Here is a 23,818-nt window from a genome sequence, read left to right as displayed (position 1 = left end):
CCTGACATGACCATTGTAACTGATTTTCTTTTCATAAAGAGTCCTGGACATGTACTGTTAATTGTGTTCTTTCCACAGATGTTGCCCACTGAGTATTTCCAGCATTTTCTGTTTTTATAATTTATTACTTTTTTAAGCCCATCACCCTTACTGGGGCGTAGGCTGTCCTGGTCCAATCTTTCCAACTATCCCCAGGTGTAACCCATTGTCTCCCAGGGATGAGGTCTTTGGAGCTTCTGTTGCTGTTTCTGTAGCTCTGGGTTTTTATGAGATGGGGTTGCTCACTGCATGCTCGATCCTCCTCCTTTTGCAGCCGGGCTTGAAACTGTCCATGGTTGAGTTCTGTTTTTAATAATGCCTCAAATTATCTCTTACTGGTGTATCAACAGCCAGCTCTTCTACTTACTGCTGAGATGCTGGATACCATTTGGGGATGCTTACTGTGAATGTGTTTCTTATCTCATCACAATAGTGAGCTAACTTCCCAATGTATTATTGCCACTAAGTGAAGCTGAGAGAATGTTAAAAAGGGAAATTGTCCCCTTCCCATCTGGGTTATGTTCCATCCTGTAGTTGTGTTTATTTCACAATTTTAATTTTCACCTAAGGCTTCATTTAAAAAAAAAAAATCCTGTTTTAGAATCCAGTGGTTGATTAATCCTAGATATTTGGGTCTCTTTTTTAGTTTGTACTTAGATCTTGGAGAACTTCTTGGGAGCATTATATGTGATGACCTCCAGAAGTCTATAGGCTGTCCATTTTTCTGAGATTTCTGCTTCAACCCTTTGCACCGTGCACAACATTTTAACCATAGCAGAGTAGTATGTATGTATGTAAGTATGGAAAGTGAGGAGGGCACAGTTAAGATTTTGAAAATACAATCAAGGAAAATATTTGTGGGAACGTATTGAAGCTGTTCAATTGTGAATTGCAATTTTGATTCTTCATAAAATAGTCCTGATTCTAAATGTTATACTGCAATTTAATAAACTCAAATCAATGTGTTATGCTTGTTATTGTGTGACATAAATTGGAAACTGAACTTATTTGTTTTTGCAGCAACTTCCAGTGGCAGATGGGATAGAACTTCTGAAAGCTGTTTTAAGTTATCAGACCCATGATCCCCTCATCCTGTCTTGCATCCTGACAGCTGTGTCCACACTTTCTCCCTTCCTTCTCCACGATGCTACTGTTCTGCCACAAGTTCTTGAGAAGGTATATTTACGTGTCTGTTTTAATATAAGCTAATTTTAAAAAAATAGTAAGCACAGTATGAAAGTTAATAACTGGAAGGCATTCCTGATCAGTAGATGGTGAACACTATTGCTTCATGTGTTGAGGAAACCCTGACGAAACTCAGTGGCCTGATTGGTGTTTTTTTTTAAGTGAAGTTACTTTGGCTTCTTCTGGAAGCATTATTCTACTAAAATGGTATGAAGCATAATACTGATGAAGTTGCGAAAATGGTAAAGGGTGTATTTGGAATCAGAATATTTGTTGTGCTACTGAATGGGGAAGATGAGTGGATAACAAATCGGAACATTTGGAGGTTTCAGTGTTCTATTTTGATTCTGTGCTTTCACGTAAAACACAAAAGTGTTTGCATTCTTATTTTACAATGTGATGGCATTAGATCTAATTAAAAATGGGGAAAATGAGGATGGCCAATTAATTAAATGGTATTTTGCCTCCGTCTTCACTGCAGAGGCAACAATGAATATCATAGGAATGGCTGTAAATAGGGTATTGGAAGGAAGGGAGCAGCCCAAGAAAATTTGCAATCACCAGGGGAGTGGTACTGAGTAAACTCTTAGAGCTGCTGGCTGATAAATGTTGTGACAGACTTTGTCCTAAGATCTTAAAAGAATGTAGTGCTGTATTGGCTCTAATTTTCCAACATTCCCTTGATTTGGGGAAGGTTAAATTAGTTTGGAAAACAATAAAGAAACCTAATTTCAAAAAAAAAAGAGGGAGTTAAACAACACAGCACTAGCTTGTATCTATTTAAAGTCATGATTGCAGGGTATTTGCATAAACTCAGCATGGATATGCAATGTCACCATGACCTTGTGAACAGGAAATGATGCATGACCACTTTGAATTAGTAACAAGTAGTTTGGATAATGATTAACAGGTGGTTGTGCTGTACTTGGATTTCCAGAGTGCATTTAACATACCGCTGTATCAAAGGCTATTGCAGAAAATAAGACTGTGGTGTTGGAGGTAACTTAATCGTGTAGATAGAAGATTGACTGGCAAGAACAATAGAGTTGGCATAAATAGTTCCCTTTCTGGGTGACAAAAGTTTAACAACTGGTGAGGTAGAGGAATTGCGGTATGATTTAATACTGTCTAACTTATGTAAATGAAAACACTGGAGATGTGCTTGCTAAATTGGTAGCATAGTGGCTAACACAGTGCTTTACAGTACCAGCAACCCTGGGTTCAATTCCTGCTGCTGCCTGTAAGGGCTTTGTATGTTCTTCCTTTGACCGCATGTGTTTCCTCTAGGTACTTCGGTTTCCTCCCACAGTCTAAGGGTGTACTGGTTAGTAGGTTAATTGACCATTGTAAATTGTCCCATGATTAGACTTGGGTTAAATCAGGGGTTGCTGGGTGGCGTGGCTTGAAGAACTGGAAGGTCCTCAAATAAATCTGCTAAACAACGGGAATAAAATAAGGCTACAAAAGGAGAGAGATGGGTTAAATCAATGGGCAAAGATTTGGCAAATTGAGTAAAATGAGAGAGATTTTCCTCAGGAGAAATGAAAAAGATGCATGCCAGCTGAATGGAGAGATACAGGGGCTTAGGATGTCATAATAACATGGTCGGCATAATGTTAGCATCTGGCTATTGAAAATAGCTAGGAAAGCTGACAGTGTTATTGCTTAATGCAAAGAGGATCAAATAGAAGAAAAGGAGGTAATGTAATTGCATACAGAGTTAAAAATGTCATCTGGAGTAATTTGTACAGCAGTCTCCTTATTTAGGGAAGGAAATGAATTGGATTGAACTCAAAAATTATTGGACAAACTTTTTGAATGAAATGGGAGAAGTTATCTTAAGGAAAATTTGTATTTGCTTGAGTTTAGAAGATGGAGAGAGGCTTGATTAGAATATTTAAGAATCTTGCAAATCTTGACAGGATGTTGACCTTTAAAACTAATTCGGTGAAACTTTTTCTGATGATGAGTCTTTGGAACTCTGCTACAGAGACTTTCAAATGGATCTCTGAAGTATAGTTTCAAAGTTCAAACAATGTTTGAAGTAAATTTATTATCAAAATACAGATGTTACTGTGTACAATCCTGAGATACATTGTTTTGTGGGCATTCACAGTAAATACAAAGAAACACAATAGAAACAATAAAAGACCGCACACAAGATGGAAAAATAACCAATGTGCAAGAGAAAACAAACTGTACAAATGCAAAACAAAAATCATGAACCTGAGATAAAGACTCCTTAAAAGTGAGTCCATAGGTTGTTGGAACAGCTCATTGTTGGGGTGATATGAAGTAATCCCCACTGGTTCAAGAGCCTGATGGTTGGGGTGTGATAACTGTTCCTGAACCAGGTGATGTGAATCGAGGCTCCTATACATCCTTCCCAATGGTAGCAGCAAGAAGAGGGCATGACCTGGATGGTGGGGGTCCGTGATGATGGATACTGCTTTCTAGTGATATGGCTCCTTGTAGATCTGCTCATAGTGGAGAGGGCTTTACCCATGATGGACTGGGTTGTATTCACTACTTTTTGTATCATTTTCTGTTCAAGGGCATGGTTTCTATACCAGGCTGTGATGCAACTAGTTAGTATACTCTCCTCTGCACGCCTATAGAAGGTTGTCACAGTTTTAGATGACATGTCAAGTCTTTGCAAACTTCTAAAAAATGTAGCAGGCCTGCTGTGCTTTCTTTGTAATTGCACTCACCTGCTGGATCCATGACAGATCCTCTAAAATGGTAAGAGTGTAGAACAAACTTCCAACAGATGTGGATTTGATTGTAAACTTCAAAAGAAGTTTGGATAAGTACATGGTTTGGAGGGGGATGGAAGGCTATGGTTCAAAGTTCAAAGTATATTTTATTATCAAAGTACATGTAACTCATTATATAGAACCCTGAGTTTCATTTTCTTGTGGGCATCCTCAATAAATCTAAAGAACAATAACCTTAACAGAATCAATAACAGACAGCCCAACTAGGGTGTTCAACCAGAGTTCAGAAGACAAAAATGTACAAATACAAAAAGAAGAAATAATAATAAATAAGCAATAAATATTGAGAACATGAGAGGAAGAGTCCTTGGAAGTGAGTCCATTGATTGTGGGAATATTTCAATAATAGAGCAAGTGAATCCTTTGGTTCAACAGCCAGATGGTTGAGGGGTAGTAACTGTTCCTGAACCTGGTGGTGTGTCCTGAGGCTTTTGAACCACCTTCCCTATGTCCTGGGCGGTGGGGGTCCCTGATAATGAACGCTGCTTTCCTGTGACAGTGTTTTTGTGTATATGTGCTCAATGGTGGGGAGGACTTTACCTGTGATGGACTGGGCCATATCCACTACTTACTGTTTCCATAGCAGGCTGTGACAAAGCCAGTCAATATACTTTCCACCATGCATCTATAGAAGTTTTGACAAAGTTTTAGATGTCATGCTGAATCTTCATATACTTCAAAGGAAGCTGTGCTTTTTTTTGTAATTGCACTTGTGAGCTGGACCCAGGACAAGTCTTCTGAGAGCCACCTCTGTGATGGTTGTAGGAGTTGATTCTGTAACTGTCGGAAGTGGCTCCAACAGCTCTGGACACCTTTCTTATGGACATGTTGGCATCAAGAACTGTGCCTGATAAGCTGCTCGATCTGTTGATCTATCACAAGCCACCAGACAGAGCTTCAATTTCCATGATTAGTCGTCCTCTTGAACTCGATCTTGTAATTATTTGAGTGAGATGGAAATGGACCCTAAACCCTGTGCTTTCAAAATATGTATCATTTAGTTGAAATGCAGTACTATATGAAATTTGATGTACTGGTTTGAAAAGACTACCTTAATGAAACTAAGCAGTTGTATACCCTTAAGCTTTATGATTTCCTTTCCTGTCGCAGGATAAAGTTATTGATGCAAACAAAGTAAATAATATATTGACATTGCTGTCCAGAGATTCAGATACTTGAGAGATCAGAATTTGTCTGTAGTATTTGGTGCTGAATGATCAATTAAGCCTCTGAAATGGTTATTCCTGGTTTTAATCTGTTTTGGAAGATGAACTGTAGCATTCCTCAGTTATTTTAATATATTCTCAGTTATATAATTGTACAGGCAGGCCTTGCATGTGTCATTTCGGCTATGGATACTCTTGCTTTAGAGCTTTCATAAATCACTACCCCAAAATTTGAAATGGAATAAAATTCATCCACAAAATTTGTATAGGTATGGGTTGGGGAGAAGAAACATGAGATTAGTTGATAGGTTTTTTGTTTCAACTCATTTCTTGCTTCATGCATAGATGACACAACTTAATGTTAATAGAAAATTGTGATTTATAGATGATCTAGGAATGCATCCCTCCTTTGATAGTGGGGTTGTTTGTAATAAGTTGTCCAGTTAATACAGTTTCATAGCCAGTTTGAATCTTCAAATGTGTTCCATTAATTTCCCCCAGATGCCTCACCAAACATTCTTCTCAAGAGTGATTCATTTATTTTTTTGGTTTGTATGTTTATGGATTTTTAAGTAAGTATTTAGCATTAGTCCAGATAACTTCCATCAACTGTTGAATTAAATTCCGCACCATATTCACTTGGCAAGTAAATATAATTGTCATTTGTTTTTAGCTCTTTGCATCTGCTACTTTTGAAGTGGTTGAGGAAAGCCAGGTAGGACAACTTCCCTTGTTATAAGCAAAAAAAAAAATTTGTTTAGCATTTGCCAGCAGGTCTATACTTGTAATGTTCACCTATTGGGGTTGCAGGCTCCAAGGACTAGAGCGGTGAAAAATGTTCGTCGCCATGCTTGTTCTTCTATACTGAAGATGTGTCGAGATCACCCAGAACTGATAATGGTAAGTTCCAAAAAGTTGTTTTTTTTTCTGCAACAGGTATTACATTTGCTTACTGTGAAGGCTGCATTGAAACATTGTCTTTTGAAGCCAATACACAAGATGCGTTACAAAGCATGCACATTTGCTGACAAATCCAGTCTAAATAACTCCGGTTTGGGCAATTTGTTTTATTATTGCATTTCAACATGCACTTTTTGCTGAAGCATTTTAAGTGGTCATATGTTTTTCTGATGCTTCATCCTATTTGCTCTTGTTTCAGAGCTTGGAGACCATTGTCTGGGTATTTTGGTCACTTTTTATATTAAAGTTAATATATTGTAGTTTCTCTACCAGGAAACTTGCTATAGCTTGTGCTTTCAAATGCGTGTAATGTTTCTCTGTCCAGGAAATTTTTGGGTTACTCTAAGCAGGCTAATCTTGGGTGTCATTAGGACTTGTTTAACTGCAGGGCAAATGAGTTGAGGGGCCTTACTTTTGGCTTAGTTGACCCTGCCGAAATTTTTTTTTTTTTGTTTGTTTTTTGGAAAAGTGATACTGCAACTATGAGATTGATATCTGGATATTTTATCAATGTTTTATGCTTATAAATTTTGAAAGTGGCAAATGGGATTGAGGCAATAGTTTCTGTAAAAGGAGTTAAGGTCTTTGAAGTTAAGTAATCAGAAAGACCATAAGACATATTGTAGGAGCAGGATTAGGCTATTTGGCTTATTGAATCTGTTCCAACATTCTATAATGGCTGATTTATTTTCTCTTTCAACTCCATTCTCTTGCCTTCTCCCCGTAATCTTTGCCCTGACTAATCAATAACCCATCAACCTCTGTTTTATATGTGCATAATCACTTGATCTTCATAGCTGACTATTGCAATGAATTCCACAAATTCACCAACCTCTGGCTAAAAAAAATTCCTTCATCTCTGCTCTAAAGGTACGTCCCTCTATTCTGAGGCTGTGCACTCTTGACTATTTGAAACATCCCCACCACATTCCACTCTATCTAGGCCTTTCAGTATTCAATAGGTTTCAATGAAATTTCTTCTTATGGCTAGTATAGCCATAAAGCCATCAAATGCTCCTCATATGCTGACCCTTTCATTCCTTGTATCATTCTCATGAACATCCTGGACCTTCTCCAATGCCAGCACGTCTTATCTTAGAAAAAGGGCCCATAGGTACTTAGAATACTCTGAAGTGCGGTCTGACCAATACCATATAAAGCCTTACATCATTGATTTTGTATTTTAGCCATCTCAAAATGTCTGCTAACATTTTATTTGCTTTCAGCCTGCAAGTTAAAGTCTATAGAATCCTGCACGAGGATTCTATAGACTCTTTGCATCTCCAGATTTTTCTTTGAATTTTTTCCCCTTTTATTCCTTTTATAAAGGGTATAATCTACCGTTTATTCCTTTTATCAAAGTGTATGACAATACACTTCCCTGTACTGTATTCCATCTGCTGCCACTTTGTTCATTTTCTTAAACTGTTGAAGTCCCACTGCTTCCTCAATACAAACTGACCCTCCACCAATCTTTGTGTCATTCACACACTTGGCTGCAAAACCATCAATTCCATCAACTAGATCATTGACATAAGACGTGAAAAGGGGTGGTCCCAACATTGACCCCTGCGGAACGTCTATAGTCACCGGCAGGAATAGGTCCCCTTTACCCTCACTCTGTCTCTTACCAGTTGGCTAATCTTCTATTCATGCTTGTATACTTTCTGTAATACAACTTGCTCTTAACTTGGTAAGTAGCCTCGTGCAGCATCTTATCAAAGTCCTTCTGAAATTCCAAGTAGACAACATCTGCTGATTCTCCTTTGTCTTACCCTATTTCCTCAAAGAATTCCAACAAGTTTGTCAGAGAAGATTTCCCCTTAAGGCAGCCATGTGCCTCAAAGTATCCTGAAGCCTATAATTTCTTTTGCATCCATCCCTTAAAGAGTGGAGTGACATTAGCAATTTTCCAGTCCTCCAGAACAATTCCAGAATCCAGTGATTCTTGAAAGATCACTACTCATGCCTCTACAATCCACAGCTACCACTTTTAGGGTCCTGGGTCCATCTGGTCCAGGTGACTTATCTACTTTCAGATCTTTCAGCTTTCTAAGCACCTTCTGCACTCACTTCTGCCCCCTGGCATTCTTGATTTTCTGAAATACTACTGATGTGGAATTCGTTGCCACATACAGCTGTGGAGGCCCGATCATTGAGGGTGTTTAAGGAGGAGATTGACAGGTAGCTAATTAGTCAGGGTATCAAGGGATATGGGGAAAAAGCCGGAAATTGGAACTAGGTGGGTGAATAGTTTATGGGGGAGCTGCGGAGCAGACTCGATGGGCCGAATGGCCTACTTCTGCTCCTTTGTCTTGTGATCTTGTGATGTCTTCCAGGGTGGAGACCAGCACAAAATACTTAGTTCATTCACATTTCTTTGACCCACAGGACACGGTGAGGTGCTGGTGTTATCTTTTCAAAGAAAACTTATCTGGATAAATAAATGTGCCGGTGTTGAGTAAGAACGTAGTTAGTGCAAGGGCTTGGAATTTCAAATGTCTGATACTTTTGCTATGTTAGATTTTTAATTTGACCAAGGATGAGATGCAGATTGATGTAATAGTAAGAAAGGAAAATGAAATGTCAGCATTCATTTCAAGAGGACTAGAATATAAAAGCAAGGATGTAATTACTGAGGCTTTATAAGATATTGGTCAGATTGCACTGGGCATAATGTGAGCAATTTTGGTCTCCTTATCTAAGAAAGGATATGGTGGAATTGGAGAGAGTCCAGAGGCGAGTGATCCCAATAATGAAAGGGTTAATCTATGAGGGATATTTGATGGTTTTGTGCCTTTACTTGCTGGAGTTTTGAAGAATGAGGAGGGATCTCAGTAAAATCTACCAAATATTGAAAGTCTGAGATAAGGTGGACACGAAGAGCATGAGGGACAAATTTCACGATACATACCCGTGATATTAAACCTGATTCTGATTCTGCATGCTCTCAACAGTGGAAGAGTCTAGGACCAGAAGGCACAATGTCAGAACAAAAGGTTGTCCCTTCAGAACAGAGATGAGGAGAAATTTCTTTAGCCAGCGGATTGTTTCTTCTGTGAAATTCATTGCCATGGACACTATGGAGTCCAAGCCGTTGAATGTATTTAAAGCAGAGGTTGATGGGTGCTTGATTAGTATGAGTGGCAAAGGTTATGGGGTTAAGAGGGATGGAATCACAAACAAGAAAAAATCTACAGATGCTGGAAATCCAAACAACACTCACAAAATGCTAGAGGAACTCAGCGGACCAGGCACTGCAGACAACGAAACGTCGATTGCACTCTTTTTCCATGGAGGCTGCCTGGCCTGCTGAGTTACTCCAGCATTTTATGTGTGTTGCTGAGAGGGAAAATAGATCAGCCATGGCGGAGCAGACTCGATGGACCAAATCGTCCAATTCTGCTCCTGTCTTGTGTTCTTATGAAAATATAAAAGTTTATAAGGAGATAGGATAGAAGTATACAAAATTATGAAGGAAATAGGGTAAATGTAAGAAAGCTTTTTTTCCACTGAGGCTGGGTGTGACGAGAACTAGTGGTCATAGGTTAAGGGTGAAAGGGATGTGAGTGTGGAACGAGTTGCTCGCAGAAGTAGTGGACGTGTTCAATTGCATCATTTAGAGTAGTTTCAGTGCATGAATTAGAGGGGTGTGGACCAAGTGCAGGGCAAAGGGACTAGACAATAGTTCGTGTGGTCGAGATGGGCCAAAGGGCCTTTTTCTGTGCTCTGTGACTTTGACTCTGTTTATGTTTATGCAGTAGTTGGTCCCATTGTCCTCTCGTTATAAAGCGTCCTTGTAATTTTCACCAGATCCATCAGGATTCCTTACCAGTAAACATGTTCCTTTCCCCTTACCTCTCTTTCCAGCATTTTAAAGATTACCTCCAATGTGACTCTTGTTTGCACTTCTCTCTCATTCTATCATTCCCCATGGTGTGGCACTTTCCCATGAAACCACAGGAGATTCACCACCTGTCCTTCACTACTTCCCTCCTCCCCCCTCCCCCCCCCACTATTCTGGACCCAAACAATCTTTCCAGCTAAGATGGTGATTAAGTTGCACTTCCATTGCAGCACGGACATCGATTGCAGTACCATGTTTCCTTTTCCATACTGGAGAGACCAAATGCAGAGTGATCACTTTCTGAAACAATTGGAGTTATCTACAGAAATTACTTTGAACATCCTGCCACTTCAATCCATAATTTCATTCTGACTAATCTGTCCATGTAGTTTCCTGCACTGTTGCAACAATTCAAAATGCAAGCTGAGAAGTAACAATAGCTCATTATCTTTTTGGGTATATTGCAGCCTACTATACTCTATTGAATTCTCCAACTTTAGGTAACATCAGATTTCTTCCTCTCTGCATTAAGTACCATTTTGTTCTGAACCTGCCATCTTTCTTTTCCTGTGCATAGCTTGTCCTGCTGGACATACCTTAAAATGCCAGAAGTACATTAACAACAAGTTACACAGCTATGGTAGCTTAATCTGATCCGACTGCATACACCACCATTGCACAGTAGGAACAATTTGGACTCTAAGATGCACTACAGCTGCCTACCAAGGCTCCTTGAGCAGCAAATGTGTGGCTTCCAAATGTATGAACTGTATTAGCTGGAAATTTGAGAAGCGCAACTAGGGTTGGGTAATTTAATGCTGTTTCAACCTGTGAGGTTCATAACCAACACTTCAAGAGTGGGAATAAATGGGAACTTTTCAGAATGGCAGGCAGTGACTAGTGAGGTACCGCAAGGCTCAGTGCTGGGACCCCAGTTGTTTACAATATATATTAATGAATTAGATGAGGGAATTAAATGCAGCATCTCCAAGTTTGCGGATGACACGAAGCTGGGCGGCAGTGTTTGCTGTGAGGAGGATGCTTAGAGGATGCAGGGTGACTTGGATAGGTTAGGTGAGTGGGCAAGTTCATGGCAGATGCAATTTAATGTGGATAAATGTGAGGTTATCCACTTTGGTGGCAAAAACAGGAAAACAGATTATTATCTGAATGGTGGCCGATTAGGAAAAGGGGAGGTGCAATGAGACCTGGGTGTCATTGTACACCAGTCATTGAAAGTGGGCATGCAGGTACAGCAGGTGGTGAAAAAGGCGAATGGTATGCTGGCATTCATAGCAAGAGGATTCGAGTACAGGAGCAGGGAGGTACTACTGCAGTTGTTCAAGGCCTTGGTAAGACCACACCTGGGGTATTGTGTGCAGTTTTGGTCCCCTAATCTGAGGAAAGACATTCTTGCCATAGAGGGAGTACAAAGAAGGTTCACTCCCAGATTGATTCCTGGGATGGCAGGACTTTCATATGATGAAAGACTGGATTGACTAGGCTTATACTTGTTGGAATTTAGAAGATTGAGGGGGGATCTTATTGAAACGTATAAAATCCTAAAGGGATTGGACAGGCTAGATGCAGGAAGATTGTTCCCAATGTTGGGGAAGTCCAGAACGAGGGGTTACAGTTTGAGGATAAAGGGGAAGCCTTTTAGGACCGAGATTAGGAAAAACTTCTTCACACAGAGAGTGGTGAATCTGTGGAATTCTCTGCCACAGGAAACAGTTGAGGCCAGTACATTGGCTATATTTAAGAGGGAGTTAGGTATGGCCCTTGTGGCTAAAGGGATCAGGGGATATGGAGAGAAGGCAGGCACAGGGTTCTGAGTTGGATGATCAGCCATGGTCATACTGAATGGCAGTGCAGGCTCGAAGGGCCGAATGGCCTACTCCTGCACCTATTTTCTATGTTTCAATGTAGAAAGAAGAAAATTAACAAGTGACTTCATTTTATTTATTCCCCTGTTGCCTAACCCTACCTCTGCTACTGCCTAGACTAGCTTGTTTCTGTTTCTGGTCTGTTGAAAAGCTTCTAATCGGAAGAATTAATTGTTTGTCTCTCTTGGATGATTCCGGGCCTGTTTAGTTTTTTTTTCTACCATTGTATTTCATTGACTCGACTTTTCTTGTCCTGCCTGCATGAGTCTGGCTTGCCAGGCAGATTCCACAACATTTTCATTAAACTTTTGATCAGTGAAAGGAGTTAATGTGCTGATAACTGTTTTCATTGAGCTCCTTAAATTTACTCTTCTTACTGAAAACTATTGTGTGTTTCGCAGTTCTGATGAAAGGTCAAGTTGTTTATCTTCTCACAGTTGCTGCCTGATCTGCTTAGAATTTTTCAGTGTTTTCTGTTACTTGCCTCAGACTCAGAGACTTGGTCTGATCCTCCACTGTTGATTCATTGGAGCTTCTTTCTGACCAAACTGATTTCCTCCAGGTGCTCTGAATGTTTCCTTGCATTCAGACATGCTGGTAGGTTAATTGACTAAAAATTGTTCCCAAACATAAGACATAGGGCAATATGCAGTCCAAAACTGTCAAAAGAATAAGAGTAAGAGAATAATTGGTGGGCAAGTGAGGAAAAATAAGCTGGAGGAGAAAATGAGGAAGAGGGAAATTGAACCAACGTGTGCCAGCCCGGAACTGATGGGCTGAATGATGGCTTCCAGTGTTAAAATAAATCTTTAATGGATTGCAGCGGAAAATAATGAGGTAATGAAATGCTGTTCATATTCTTTGCAATAGGATTTATTATTTTGCACCTGAATTGTAAAAGCTGTATCTAAATCTTTTGTTTATATTTAGCCAGTCTTTGAAATGTTCTATGCCCATGTCAAACGTCTGCAACAAGATGAAAGGCAACTTACACAGTTAGAGAAATGTGCTTTAATGGAATCGCTAGTTCTTCTGAGCAATCAGTTCAAGAATTATGAACGACAGAAAGCTTTCCTGGAGGAGCTCATGGCCCCTGTCACTAACCTTTGGTTATCTGAGGAAATGCAAAGGTATATTTTTGAGTATCTGACTATTTTGTATAGTTACTTTAATATATCTTTATGAATGTTTATAACTGTATAAGAAGCCAAGTCATTGACAAGTTAGTTGAACTTGAGCATTTGAGATTAAATAAGATGAGATGTTTAATATTGCGACCGAGATGCATATCAAGGGTGCTGGCAACCTTTTAAGAAATAAACGTACAAATATAATTGAGTAGTGATTTAAAACTCGAAGTTTTGAAATATTTGAGGCAAGGAAAGAGAAGCCATGGAAAAGTGAGTTCATGTTGGCATTAATTTGGAATGCATCATGAACAGCTAAATGTAGTCTAGACGGAGTATTCAAGAGGTTAATACAAAGGAAGTGTCAAGAAGAGTTGGTAATTTTCTTATTGTGATCTTTATTTTTTTTATTTTGTTGGAGATGTGAAAGATGGTTGTATTTACTCTGATGGATCGGGACCCTTTAACAAAATTAAATACCATGACATATGCCAGTGATATTACACCTGATTCTGATCTGACTTGGACTCTTTAATTGTTAAATTTTAACAACTTAATATTATTAAGAGCAAACTTGAAAAATTAGTCTATTTGAAGCCAAGTTCAGCAATTTAGTTACTTGAGCTTCAAGCACGAGATAAGCAATGAGTATAACTTGAGGCTGTTATCTTGCATTGGTATAATACACTTAAGGATCACTTTGTGTTGCAGTGTGCTGTCAGATCCAGCGATGTTTCTTTCATACATTGGTGCAGATGTCACTCCCGATGATCCAATTCGAGAAGACCCTGCAGGCATCAATAGATCTAGGGTACGTGCATGTTTATTGTTAAATAATTGCAAAGGAATTACAGTTATTTGCGTGGATTCTACCAGGAAACGTTTAATTCAATATCATCAAACTGACAGCTGTCGATTGTGGAACAACTGGAGAACCATTTTAGTTTTAAGACTCCACTAACCTCTATCCTGCTAACATGTGTAAATGTTATGGTTCATTTCATCAAAAATTATCTTTTATTCAATCCTAAATTTAGAAACCATTTAACAAAGGAATCCATCTTAAGGGATGGTCATGGAAAATATCAAGGCCTGCTGTTAACTGTCCATGGTGAAGACTTCAAACAGTGTATCTGAACAAAATATTACAAAAAAAAACTCAAGAACTGTAAGGTGTTTTTTCTTTAAGTTGGGAGGGATTTAAAGAGCTGATGAAATGGCTTTTTAAATTGTCAAGACATGAAATAAAATGATTGTGGCATGGTGACTTGCAGTGGGATATGCATTCAGACAAAATGGTTGTCTAATATTTATTAGGTGACGGTGAAAACCATTGTTTTAGAAAGTGCTTCATTTGTTTGTGGCATTGTTTCATTATGGTGGACAGAATATGTTCTGTTGGGATGTTGTGGAGTAGCTTGTATGATTCAGAATTGTAATAAGATACTGAAGCCAGTTCGTGATTGTTGCATTTCCTTCAGATATTATTGGCCAGTTCCACAATTGTGCCTTTTGGGATGAAAATGTTGAGAGGAGAACGACTGCCTTCTGAAAATTGTTTTTCTGCTGTTAGTAGCCTGAAGGGTCTGGTCAGATATTGTAGAGGTGAAAGGTTGGTCAGATATTGTAGAGGTCAGAGGTCAATCCTGATCTGTCCATTGATTCTACTTTGTAGAAAGAGCTTTGTAGTTTTGTTTTCTGGTAAAGGCAAGGAATCAGAAAGTGGTGAGATTTAATTGTGTATCTGCTGTTTTGTCTCCAAAATTAAAAAAGTGCTTGGCATGTAGAAATTTTGCAGAGTGTCTGTGTGCAGTGTTATATTTGTATATTCCTTGTACTTTCATGCACGTTGCCAGTGTTTTCAATGCACAATATTCCATATTGAAGCTTCTTGTCCCTAACTGTTGCAATACAATTAGTTGCAAACAGGATTTGTCACTGCAGTAACCTGGAGGTATTGAGCCACAGGTACTTCTGGTAAAGGTCAATTCAGTTTTACCGGAGTTTTCATCTCTGCTTTTTACCTTATTTTGACAGATCAGCTTGTGTGTTTACACCATACTTGGAGTTGTGAAGCGGGCTCGCTGGCCTACTGACCTGGAGGAGGCAAAGGCCGGAGGGTTCGTGGTTGGATTCACACCCAGCGGGTCTCCGATCTACCGCAACGCCTGCGCTGAGCATGTCATCAAACTTCTTGACAACCTGCTCGCCCTGATAAGGTGAATCAAGTTGGACAAGAGTAGCAGCACGTAAACCAAAGGCATTGCACTAACACTGGATCTAGGCCAGGAACATGGTCTTGCATCAGTGGAAAATAAACAAACAAGTGCACTTATCAGCCAGCCTGCATAGTGCTCTTTTGCCTATTCCTTAATTTGAGATTGGATGTTGTTGCTTGAAATCTTGTATTGCAGGTTATTGTATTAAGGAAGATGAGGAGTAATAATTTCAACAGTGTGATTTGTTTTGCATAAATTACCATTTAGTTCTAAACGTAGGTCATGTCCCAATTCAGAAGAAGTTCCCTTGCTTAACTTTAATTTTTCTTCAAAGTTTTATTTTATTTTTACGCTAAGGAGAAAATTCAGGTATGTATCCAGGTAAGTTAGTTCTTTTGGACTTGCTGGTGACCATACTGGTTGGAACAAATTCCTAATGACGATATAGATTTTTGAGTAGGATTCTATCAAAATTTGAAAATTGGCCTTTTTGACCAAGGTAACTTATCACACAAGTTCAAAAGTAATTTACTTGCATCATGAAATCTGGAAGTTGGAAAGCCTATTGTGTTTTTTTAAAATAAAAAATGACGATGCATTTTCTTCAAAGCATTGTATGGTCATTTCCCTTAACATATTTTCCTATTCATGATTAACGAGAATAGAATTAAAATCCTGGCATAATATATTGAATACATTGATACCATTTTTTGTAAGATTTGCACAAGTTGACCTGCAACTAAAATATATTTTTAAATACTTCAGTCCTGTATTCTCTGGAAGTAATTTTTCATGTGCATTCTTAAGCCCTTTCTTGTTGAAATTATAAAACAATTGCTAAATGTTTTAATCTACTTAATAGCCAGTTTATTTGGTGAATCCTTCCATTTCATTTTTCCCTGCATAGTTCAGTAAAACATATGGAAATGCTGGATTTTAAATAAAATGACACATTAAATAAAGCTTGTTTTAATTATAAGCATATTTTGTATTTAGATTTTTATAATTTTTACCATGTTGAGATACAGCTTAGACACTTGTGCAAACATGCCCCCCCCCCCCAATAGTGGGCAATTTCTACTCGGTACCTAATTGTTCAATGGTAAAGCCTGTCTCTTATCAGGTTGTAGAGCTATGAATATGTCAATTGGGGTCTCATTGAATCTATTAATGAGAGTGACATATTTATATTAATCCTATTAATGAGACCTTTTCCATTTATTTACTTAACTAAGATTAATGAGAAACATTATCATTTTGGCTATCTAGTTGAATTTGAGCACAGTAGATAAGCTTAAATTATTTCTGCAGTATCAGTAAAGAATAGAACACCTAATCTAGTTAGGAGAGGGGATGAAAACTAGGACTGTCAACATGCTACACTTCTACACTTTGTGGAAACTGGTTCCATTCGTTCGAACAGCAAAGATCATTTTCTGACTATGTCTATATGAACTATGCTGCTTAATGTTTTGTAGACTTCAGTTGTCTCTTCCCATTAAATGGCACCAGCTACTAATGGCTTAGTTTTCCTGGAGACATTTGAGTCACTTCATTGTATTTGGAAAATTAATGGGATTGAAAGCAGTAATCAACAACATAGTTTGTTTGCAGAGTATCAAATTGCATTGAATGACAACTTTGTATGTACAGTGGATTCCAGCTAATTTGGACACATAGAACCAGTATATTTTGGCCCAATTAAGTAGCTGCTGAGGTTTCATGGAAATATTTAAAACAATATTTCATAAAAAGACAAACTACCGTTTAGCTGAGTAACAGATTATGTATTGGAATGAAACACAGAACAAATTGGAGCACTACGAGTGCTTCTACAGTACCAAAAAACGTTTATTGGCAGGGGAATTAATCCAGTGTATGCTGCCATGAATGGGGTGCCCAGGGAGGAGTAGCATATCTGTTGAAGGGGCTTGTGTCCATTCTGGAGCAGCTTTGGTCCCCACCAGATAATTGGCTTGTACCTGTGGCTCCAGGTAGCTGTTTGCATATGACAGCAGCCACACCCTGGTCAGTTGCTTCAATAAGCGGGCTAAACGAGGTGAGGGTAGTTGGGAGGCCTCATATCCTGATTACATAGGTTCATGGCTGTTATAGCATGTGAAGTCAGTTCTGGTGGACTGGGTGGATCAGATCAACACTGAGATCCAGCAGCTAAGAAGGCAGTTCTGCAACACTTAGTGTAAGAGCAAAGGTTACGTTAAGGCACATAAGCCATCATGGTCATCCACAGCGACCAAGACCCCAGTTTGTGACAACTTCTCATACCAATAGACCCGGACTTCTGAGATCGAGAGAGTATAACTGTACCAGTGCAATGGATTTTCCATTCAAAAGCTCTTTGCACTGGTTTCATTGTCATCGCCAGATACGATGGACAGCCAATGTGCTGCTGTGTTCTTTTGATTCACAGTAAATGCACAAAGTTAGCACTGACACTTAGTGCAGATAATGGACCGCCTCAATACAATCCTTTCGACAATTGCATCCTTCAAATCTTCAGTTTCATTATAGCATTCAGGATGATTGTAGATAATGTCAAATTCTTTGTAGTTCCTAACCTGTTGAACTAGTGAAATGGTTTTATTTTCACTCCCGACTGTTTCTGGCACCTCCAAGCGTGAATGCTTAAAGCCACAGTGAGCAAAACAGTTACGAATCGTCTTATAGCTTATTTCTCACCAACTATCAGTGACAAAAACAACTGCTTTTTGAACACATGCACATGCAGCTGACGCTATTTAAAAAGTGTTTGCTCTAAGCTGATTATTGTCTAATGACCATACAGATGTAGGTTGGCGCTACTTGGAAACTGTTTGGCAAGTCTGCTGCCCCAAATAAGTGGCATAGTGTCTCAAATAAACAAAGGCTATCGTGGCTATTTTCTCGATTAGTTTTTGTTCTTTTAAGTATTGTCTCAAGTAAGTGGCTATCCCAATTAACAGATTTACTAATTAACTGGAATCCACTGTTTTTTTTAAAAATAACTATCATTAATCCTATGCTTAATAAATTTAAGCATATCTTTCAGTTACTCATTCTCCAGTCAGTGTAAGCAATTTTTCTATGTGAATATTTGCTATGTGAATCTTAAATGTAAGACCAAAATTAAGACCAAAAGTCATAGGAGCAGAATTAGACCATTTGGCCCTTCGACTATGCTCCGCCATTCATTCATGGCTGATCCTTTTTTCCCTCCTCAGCCCTATTCCACAGCCTTCCCCTCTAACCTTTAATGCCATGTCCAATCAAGAACCTATCAAGCTGCCTTAAGTATACCCACCGACCTGGCCTCTGCAGCTGCCTGTGGCAACAAATTCTACAAATACACCACTCTCTGGCTTAAGAAATTTCTCAGCATATCTGTTTTAAATGAACAGATTAAATGAGCATCCTGAAGCTGTGCCCTCTTGTTTAAGACTCCCCCACCACGGGAAACATCCCTTTCCACATCTACTCTGTTTAGGCCATTCATAAGGATTCAGTGAGATCTCCTCCTCATCTTTAAAATTCCATCCAGTACAGACCCAGACCTATCAAACATTCATCATATGATAACCTTTTCATTTCTAGAATCATCCTTGTGAACTTTCTCTGAACTCTCTCCAATGCCAGCTCATCTTTTCTTAGATGAGGAGCCCAAAACTGTTCTCAATATTCAAGGTGGAACCTCACCAGTGCCTTAGAAAGCCTCAGCAACATATCCCAGATCTTATATTCCAGACCTTTTGAAATGAATGTTAACATTGCATTTGCCTTCCCCACCACCAATTCAACCTGCAAGTTAACCTTTAGGGTGTTCTGCACAAGGACTCCAAAGTCCCTTTGCATCTCAGATATTTGGATTTTCTCCCCTTTTAGAAAATAGTCTGCACGTTTATTTCTACTACCGAAGTGCATGAGAATGCATTTTCCAACATTGTGTTTCATTTGCCACTCTCTTGCCCATTCTCCTAATCTGTTTTAGTCCTTCTGCAGCATTCCTGCCCCTCCATCAATCTTCGTGTCATCTGCAAATTTGGCAACAAAGTGATCTATTCCATCATCTAAATCATTGATAGACAGTATTAAAAAGAAGTGGTCCCATCACCAACCCCTGCGGGACACCACTAGTCATTGGCAGCCAACCAGAGAAGGATCCTTTTATTCCTACTCACTGCCTCCTACCAATCAGCCAATGCTTTAACCATACCAGTAACTTTCCTGTAATACCAGGGGCTCTTAACTTGGTAAGTAGCCTCATGGGTGGCACTGGTCGGAAAGTCCAAATGTACAACATCCACTGCATCCCTTTACCTATCCTACTTGAGATCTCCTCAAAGAATTCCAACAGGTTTGTCAGGCAAGATTTTCCCTTAAGGAAACCATATTGACTTTGTCCAATCTTGTCCTATGTCACCAATCACCTTATCCTTAACAATTAACTCCAACATCTTCTCAGTTAATGAGGTCAGGCTTACTGGTCTATAATTTTCTTTCTGCTGCTCCCTCCTTTGTTAAATAGTGGAGTGACATTTGCAGTTTCCCAGTCCTCTGGAACCACGCACAGTCCATTGATTTTTTTGAAAGATCAAAACTAATGCTTCCACAATCTCTCCACTGCCTCTTTCAGAACCCTAAGGTGCAGTTCATCTGGTTCGGGTGACTTATGTACCCTTAGGTCTTTCAGCTTTTTGAGCACCTTCTCCCTTGTAATAATAACTATACTCACTTCTCTTTCCTCACACCCTTCAACATCTGGCACACTGTCTTTCAGAATGAAGATTGATGCAAAATACCCATTTATTTCATCTGCCATCTCCTTGTCCCCTATTATTATTTCTCCTGCCTCATTTACTAGCGGCCTTATGTTTCACTCTTATTTCTTTCATTTTTTTACATACTTGAAAAAGGTTTGTGTATCCACTTTGACATTGCTTGCTAGTTTGCTTTCATATTTCATCTTTCCCCTGCTAATGATTCTTTTAGTTGCTTTCTGTAAGTTTTTAAAAGCTTCCCCATCCTCTGTCTTCTTGCTGATTTTTGCTTTGTTGTATGCCCTCTCTTTTGCTTTCACATTAGCTTTGACTTACCTTGACAGCCATGGTTGTACTAGTTTGCCATTTGAGTATTTCTTCGTTTTTGGGATACATTATCTTGCACCACCTTCATTTTTCCCAGATACTTAAGCCATTGCTGCTCTGCTGTCATCCCTGCCAGTATTTCCTTCCAATTTACTTTGGCCAACTCTTCTCTCATACCACTAATTTCCTTTACTCCATTGATATACTGCTACGTCACACTTTACTTTCTCCCTATCAAATTTCAAATTGAACTCAATCATATTGTAATCACTGTCTCTTAAGGGTTCTTTTACCTTAAGCTCCCTAATCGCCTCCAGTTTATTACATAACACCCATTCCAGTTAAGCCGATCCCCTTGTAGGCTCAACGACTAACTGCTCTAAAAGTCCTTCTCATATGCATTCAACCAACTATCTTTCTTGAGGTCCTTTACCAATCTGATTTTTTCAATTGACGTGCATGTTGAAATCTCCCATGATCATCATAACATTGCCCTTTTGACACTCCTTTTCTGTTTCCCGATGTAATCTGTGTTCCAAGCCGCAGCTACTGTTGGGAGGCCTGTATCTGCCTTTTCTATTTCCGGTTGTAGTCTGTGGCCCACATCTCAGTTACTGTTGGGGGACCTGTATATAACTGCCATCAGGGTCCTTCTACCCTTAATTTGGCCCAGAAGGATTCAACATATTTCGATCCTATCTTCTGATTTGATGCCATTGTTTACCAGCAGAGCCATGCCACCTCCTCTACCTACCTTCCTCTCCCTCTGATACAAGTATAATCTTGGACATTCTGCTCCCAACGACAACCATCCTTAAGCCACAATTCAGTGATTGCCAAAACATCATACCTGGCAATCTGTAATAGTGCAACAAGGTTGTCCACCTTATTTCTTGTACTCCGTGCATTGAGATATAACACTTTGAGTTCTGTACTTGCCATCGTTTCTGCATCCCTCCTATCATCTGCCTGACCTTCCAGACAGTCATCTGCACGCTATCTTTTTTTTTAAACCATCCGTCCTATCCTGAGTTCCTTCACTCTAGTTTCTATCCCCCTGTCAGTTTAGTTTAAACCTTCCCCAGTAGCTCTAACAAACCTGCCTGTGAGAATATTGGACCCCCTTGGATTCAGGTGCAACCTGTCCCTTTTGTGCAGGTCATGCCTTCCCCAGAAGAGATCCCAATGATCCTAGAACCTGAAGCCCTGCCCCCTGCACCGTCTTCTCAGCCACGCATTAATCTGCCAAGTCATCCTGTTTCTAGCCTCACTGGTGTGTGGCACAGGCAGCAGTCCAGAAGTTACTACCCGGGAGATCCTGCTTCTCAGCTTTCTACCTAGCTCTCGAAATTCTCTTTCGGGACCTCTTTGCTTTTCCTTCCTGTGACATTGATACCAATACGTACCAAGACATCTGGCTGCTCTCTCTCCCCCCTCCAAAATGCCAAAATTATATCTCAATTTAAATGTTTCAGTTTCATTAAGAACCATTCTAGTTTTTTTCTAATTTCACTGTAAAATTAGTTTATTTGTGTTCATGTTCTCTGTTCATGTATTTTTTTTAAAAGGATTAAACCATTTAAGCTTTCACTTGTTCAAATTGCATTACTAGTACATCAGTGTATTAAATTGCAGCTACAATGATTCTATTCATTTCATAAATGAATTACTGAAGTCTGCCTCTCCTCACTGCTTATGTTTTTACCTACTTTGAAATTGTCTTGCTTAGCATTTAAAAAAAGGTGTGATCCAATTTTGTACTTTATTCCAAAAACAATTGTTAATCATTCTTGTTTCCTAAGTGTTTCAGTATTCTGACGTCTCTCTCAATACTTGAACAAGTCTGTTTTGAGTTAATCAACACCCCCCCCCCCCCCCCCCCGCCGTGTAATTTTATTCCGGGGTTTTAATCACTCAAACTTTCCCCCACTAACTGACGGTAGCTTCATTGACTTTTGCTGTTTGTAGGTAAAATTTTAAAATGTCTTTTCTTTGGATCCTAGAGCTCTTTTCATAATGTTTGGTGGTGTTTGGGTGGTTAAGTGCGTGGAAATGAAGAAGACTTTAAATTTCTTATTGTTAATACTTTGACAGCTGATGCACTCCAGAAATGGTCACTGGAATGTGGCGATAAGTGGCAACCATTGATGTTTTATCTTGTATCATGGGAATACTTAAACAATTTGTTGTGGCTCCTAAAGTGTCCTCCCTGCCCTTTCACCTGCACTCCTCCAGTCTTGTCATTGCTATTCCATTCAATGAAGCTAAGCTACGCGAAAGCACTGGAAAGATTTTTTTAACATAGGTTGAAGTCTGCAGAACTACCTTGACTAAATTTTAATTGAATTGAATGGCATGGGCTGAATGCTTGATTGAATGACATGAGAGAAATTTGATCAACAATGTATTGAAGATGTTTTTGTTCTCACAACTGGAGAAGTTTCAACTTTAGGTAAAGCAGGAAATTTTCATAGATAACATAAATTTAAAGTTTGAAGATCAAAGGTGTGCCATACAGTTGTGATGTTGCAGAAGAAGTACTCTGTTGTGTACTTCATATCTGAAGAATTGATGTCTTATTGTTGACTTCTGGAGCTTCCTCAACATATGTCTTGTCTATGGTGTGTTTAAAATTGAGCAATAATTAGTCATTTGCATATGTGAAGTCATGTTACAGCTCACATGTTGGTGCTTGAAGAAATTTTGTTGAACTGCTTTGCAGTATTGAAATCTGTTTGTAATCTCACTTGCTTAAAGCATCTGTAAAGGATTGATCTGTTGGCAAATCAGTGCTCCTTAAAATTATGCAGTGGTCTGGTAGAGTAAACAGATTTCATCTTCTAGAGAAGATGAAAGCTACTGGCTGCAAATAAAGTCAGCATTAGACTCCAGAAACTCGATAGAATTTCATTATCAGAGTGATAAGAATGAAAAATTGATTAATAAGCTCCAAGACCTAGGCCTCAGTACCTTCTTGTGGAACTGGATCGTTGATTTCCTTAATTCCAAACCTGAGTCAGTTTGGATTGGCAACAACATCTCCACAATCACCATCAGTACAGGTGCACCCAGGGCTGTGTGCTTAGCCCCCTGCTGCCTTACTTAAGTTTGCTGATAACACCACTGTCATTGGCCAAATCAAAGATGGCGATGAATCAGCAATATAGGAGGCAGATTGAAAATCTGGCTGAGTGGCGCCTCAACGACAACCTCTCACTCAATGCCAACAAGACCCAAGAGCCGATTATTTACTCAAGTAGTAGAAAATCGGAGGTTCATGCACCAGTCTTCATCGGGTGATCAGAGGCAGAGAGGGTCAGCGAATTTTAAGTTGCTTGGTGTTAACATTTCAGAGGATTTGAAATCAGAAAATTTGGGTCCAGCATGTAGGTGCTATTACGAAGAAGACACAGCAGTATCTCTACTTTCTTACAGATTTGGAATGTCATCTAAAACTTTTATAGATAAGTTGAGTAACTGACTGGTTGCATCACTGCCTTGTATGGAAAAACCAATGCCCTTGAATGGAAA

At 39.2% G+C, this 23,818-nt stretch overlaps 1 protein-coding gene across 1 annotated transcript in view; it reads left to right on the top strand.

Moving 5' to 3' along the window:
- Positions 1–23,818, top strand: part of xpo5 (exportin 5) — a 120,753-nt gene that overhangs the window by 55,839 nt on the left and 41,096 nt on the right. The window contains exons 15-20 of the mRNA XM_072264930.1: positions 1,060–1,215; positions 5,841–5,882; positions 5,978–6,067; positions 12,791–12,990; positions 13,699–13,798; positions 15,025–15,206. Coding sequence (XP_072121031.1) covers positions 1,060–1,215; positions 5,841–5,882; positions 5,978–6,067; positions 12,791–12,990; positions 13,699–13,798; positions 15,025–15,206 — 770 coding nt within the window. The remainder of the gene's footprint in view (positions 1–1,059; positions 1,216–5,840; positions 5,883–5,977; positions 6,068–12,790; positions 12,991–13,698; positions 13,799–15,024; positions 15,207–23,818) is intronic.

Source organism: Mobula birostris, chromosome 8, assembly GCF_030028105.1.
Source record: "Mobula birostris isolate sMobBir1 chromosome 8, sMobBir1.hap1, whole genome shotgun sequence".
NCBI classification, from domain to species: domain Eukaryota; kingdom Metazoa; phylum Chordata; class Chondrichthyes; order Myliobatiformes; family Myliobatidae; genus Mobula; species Mobula birostris.
This window is presented reverse-complemented; position numbering and strand designations above follow the sequence as displayed.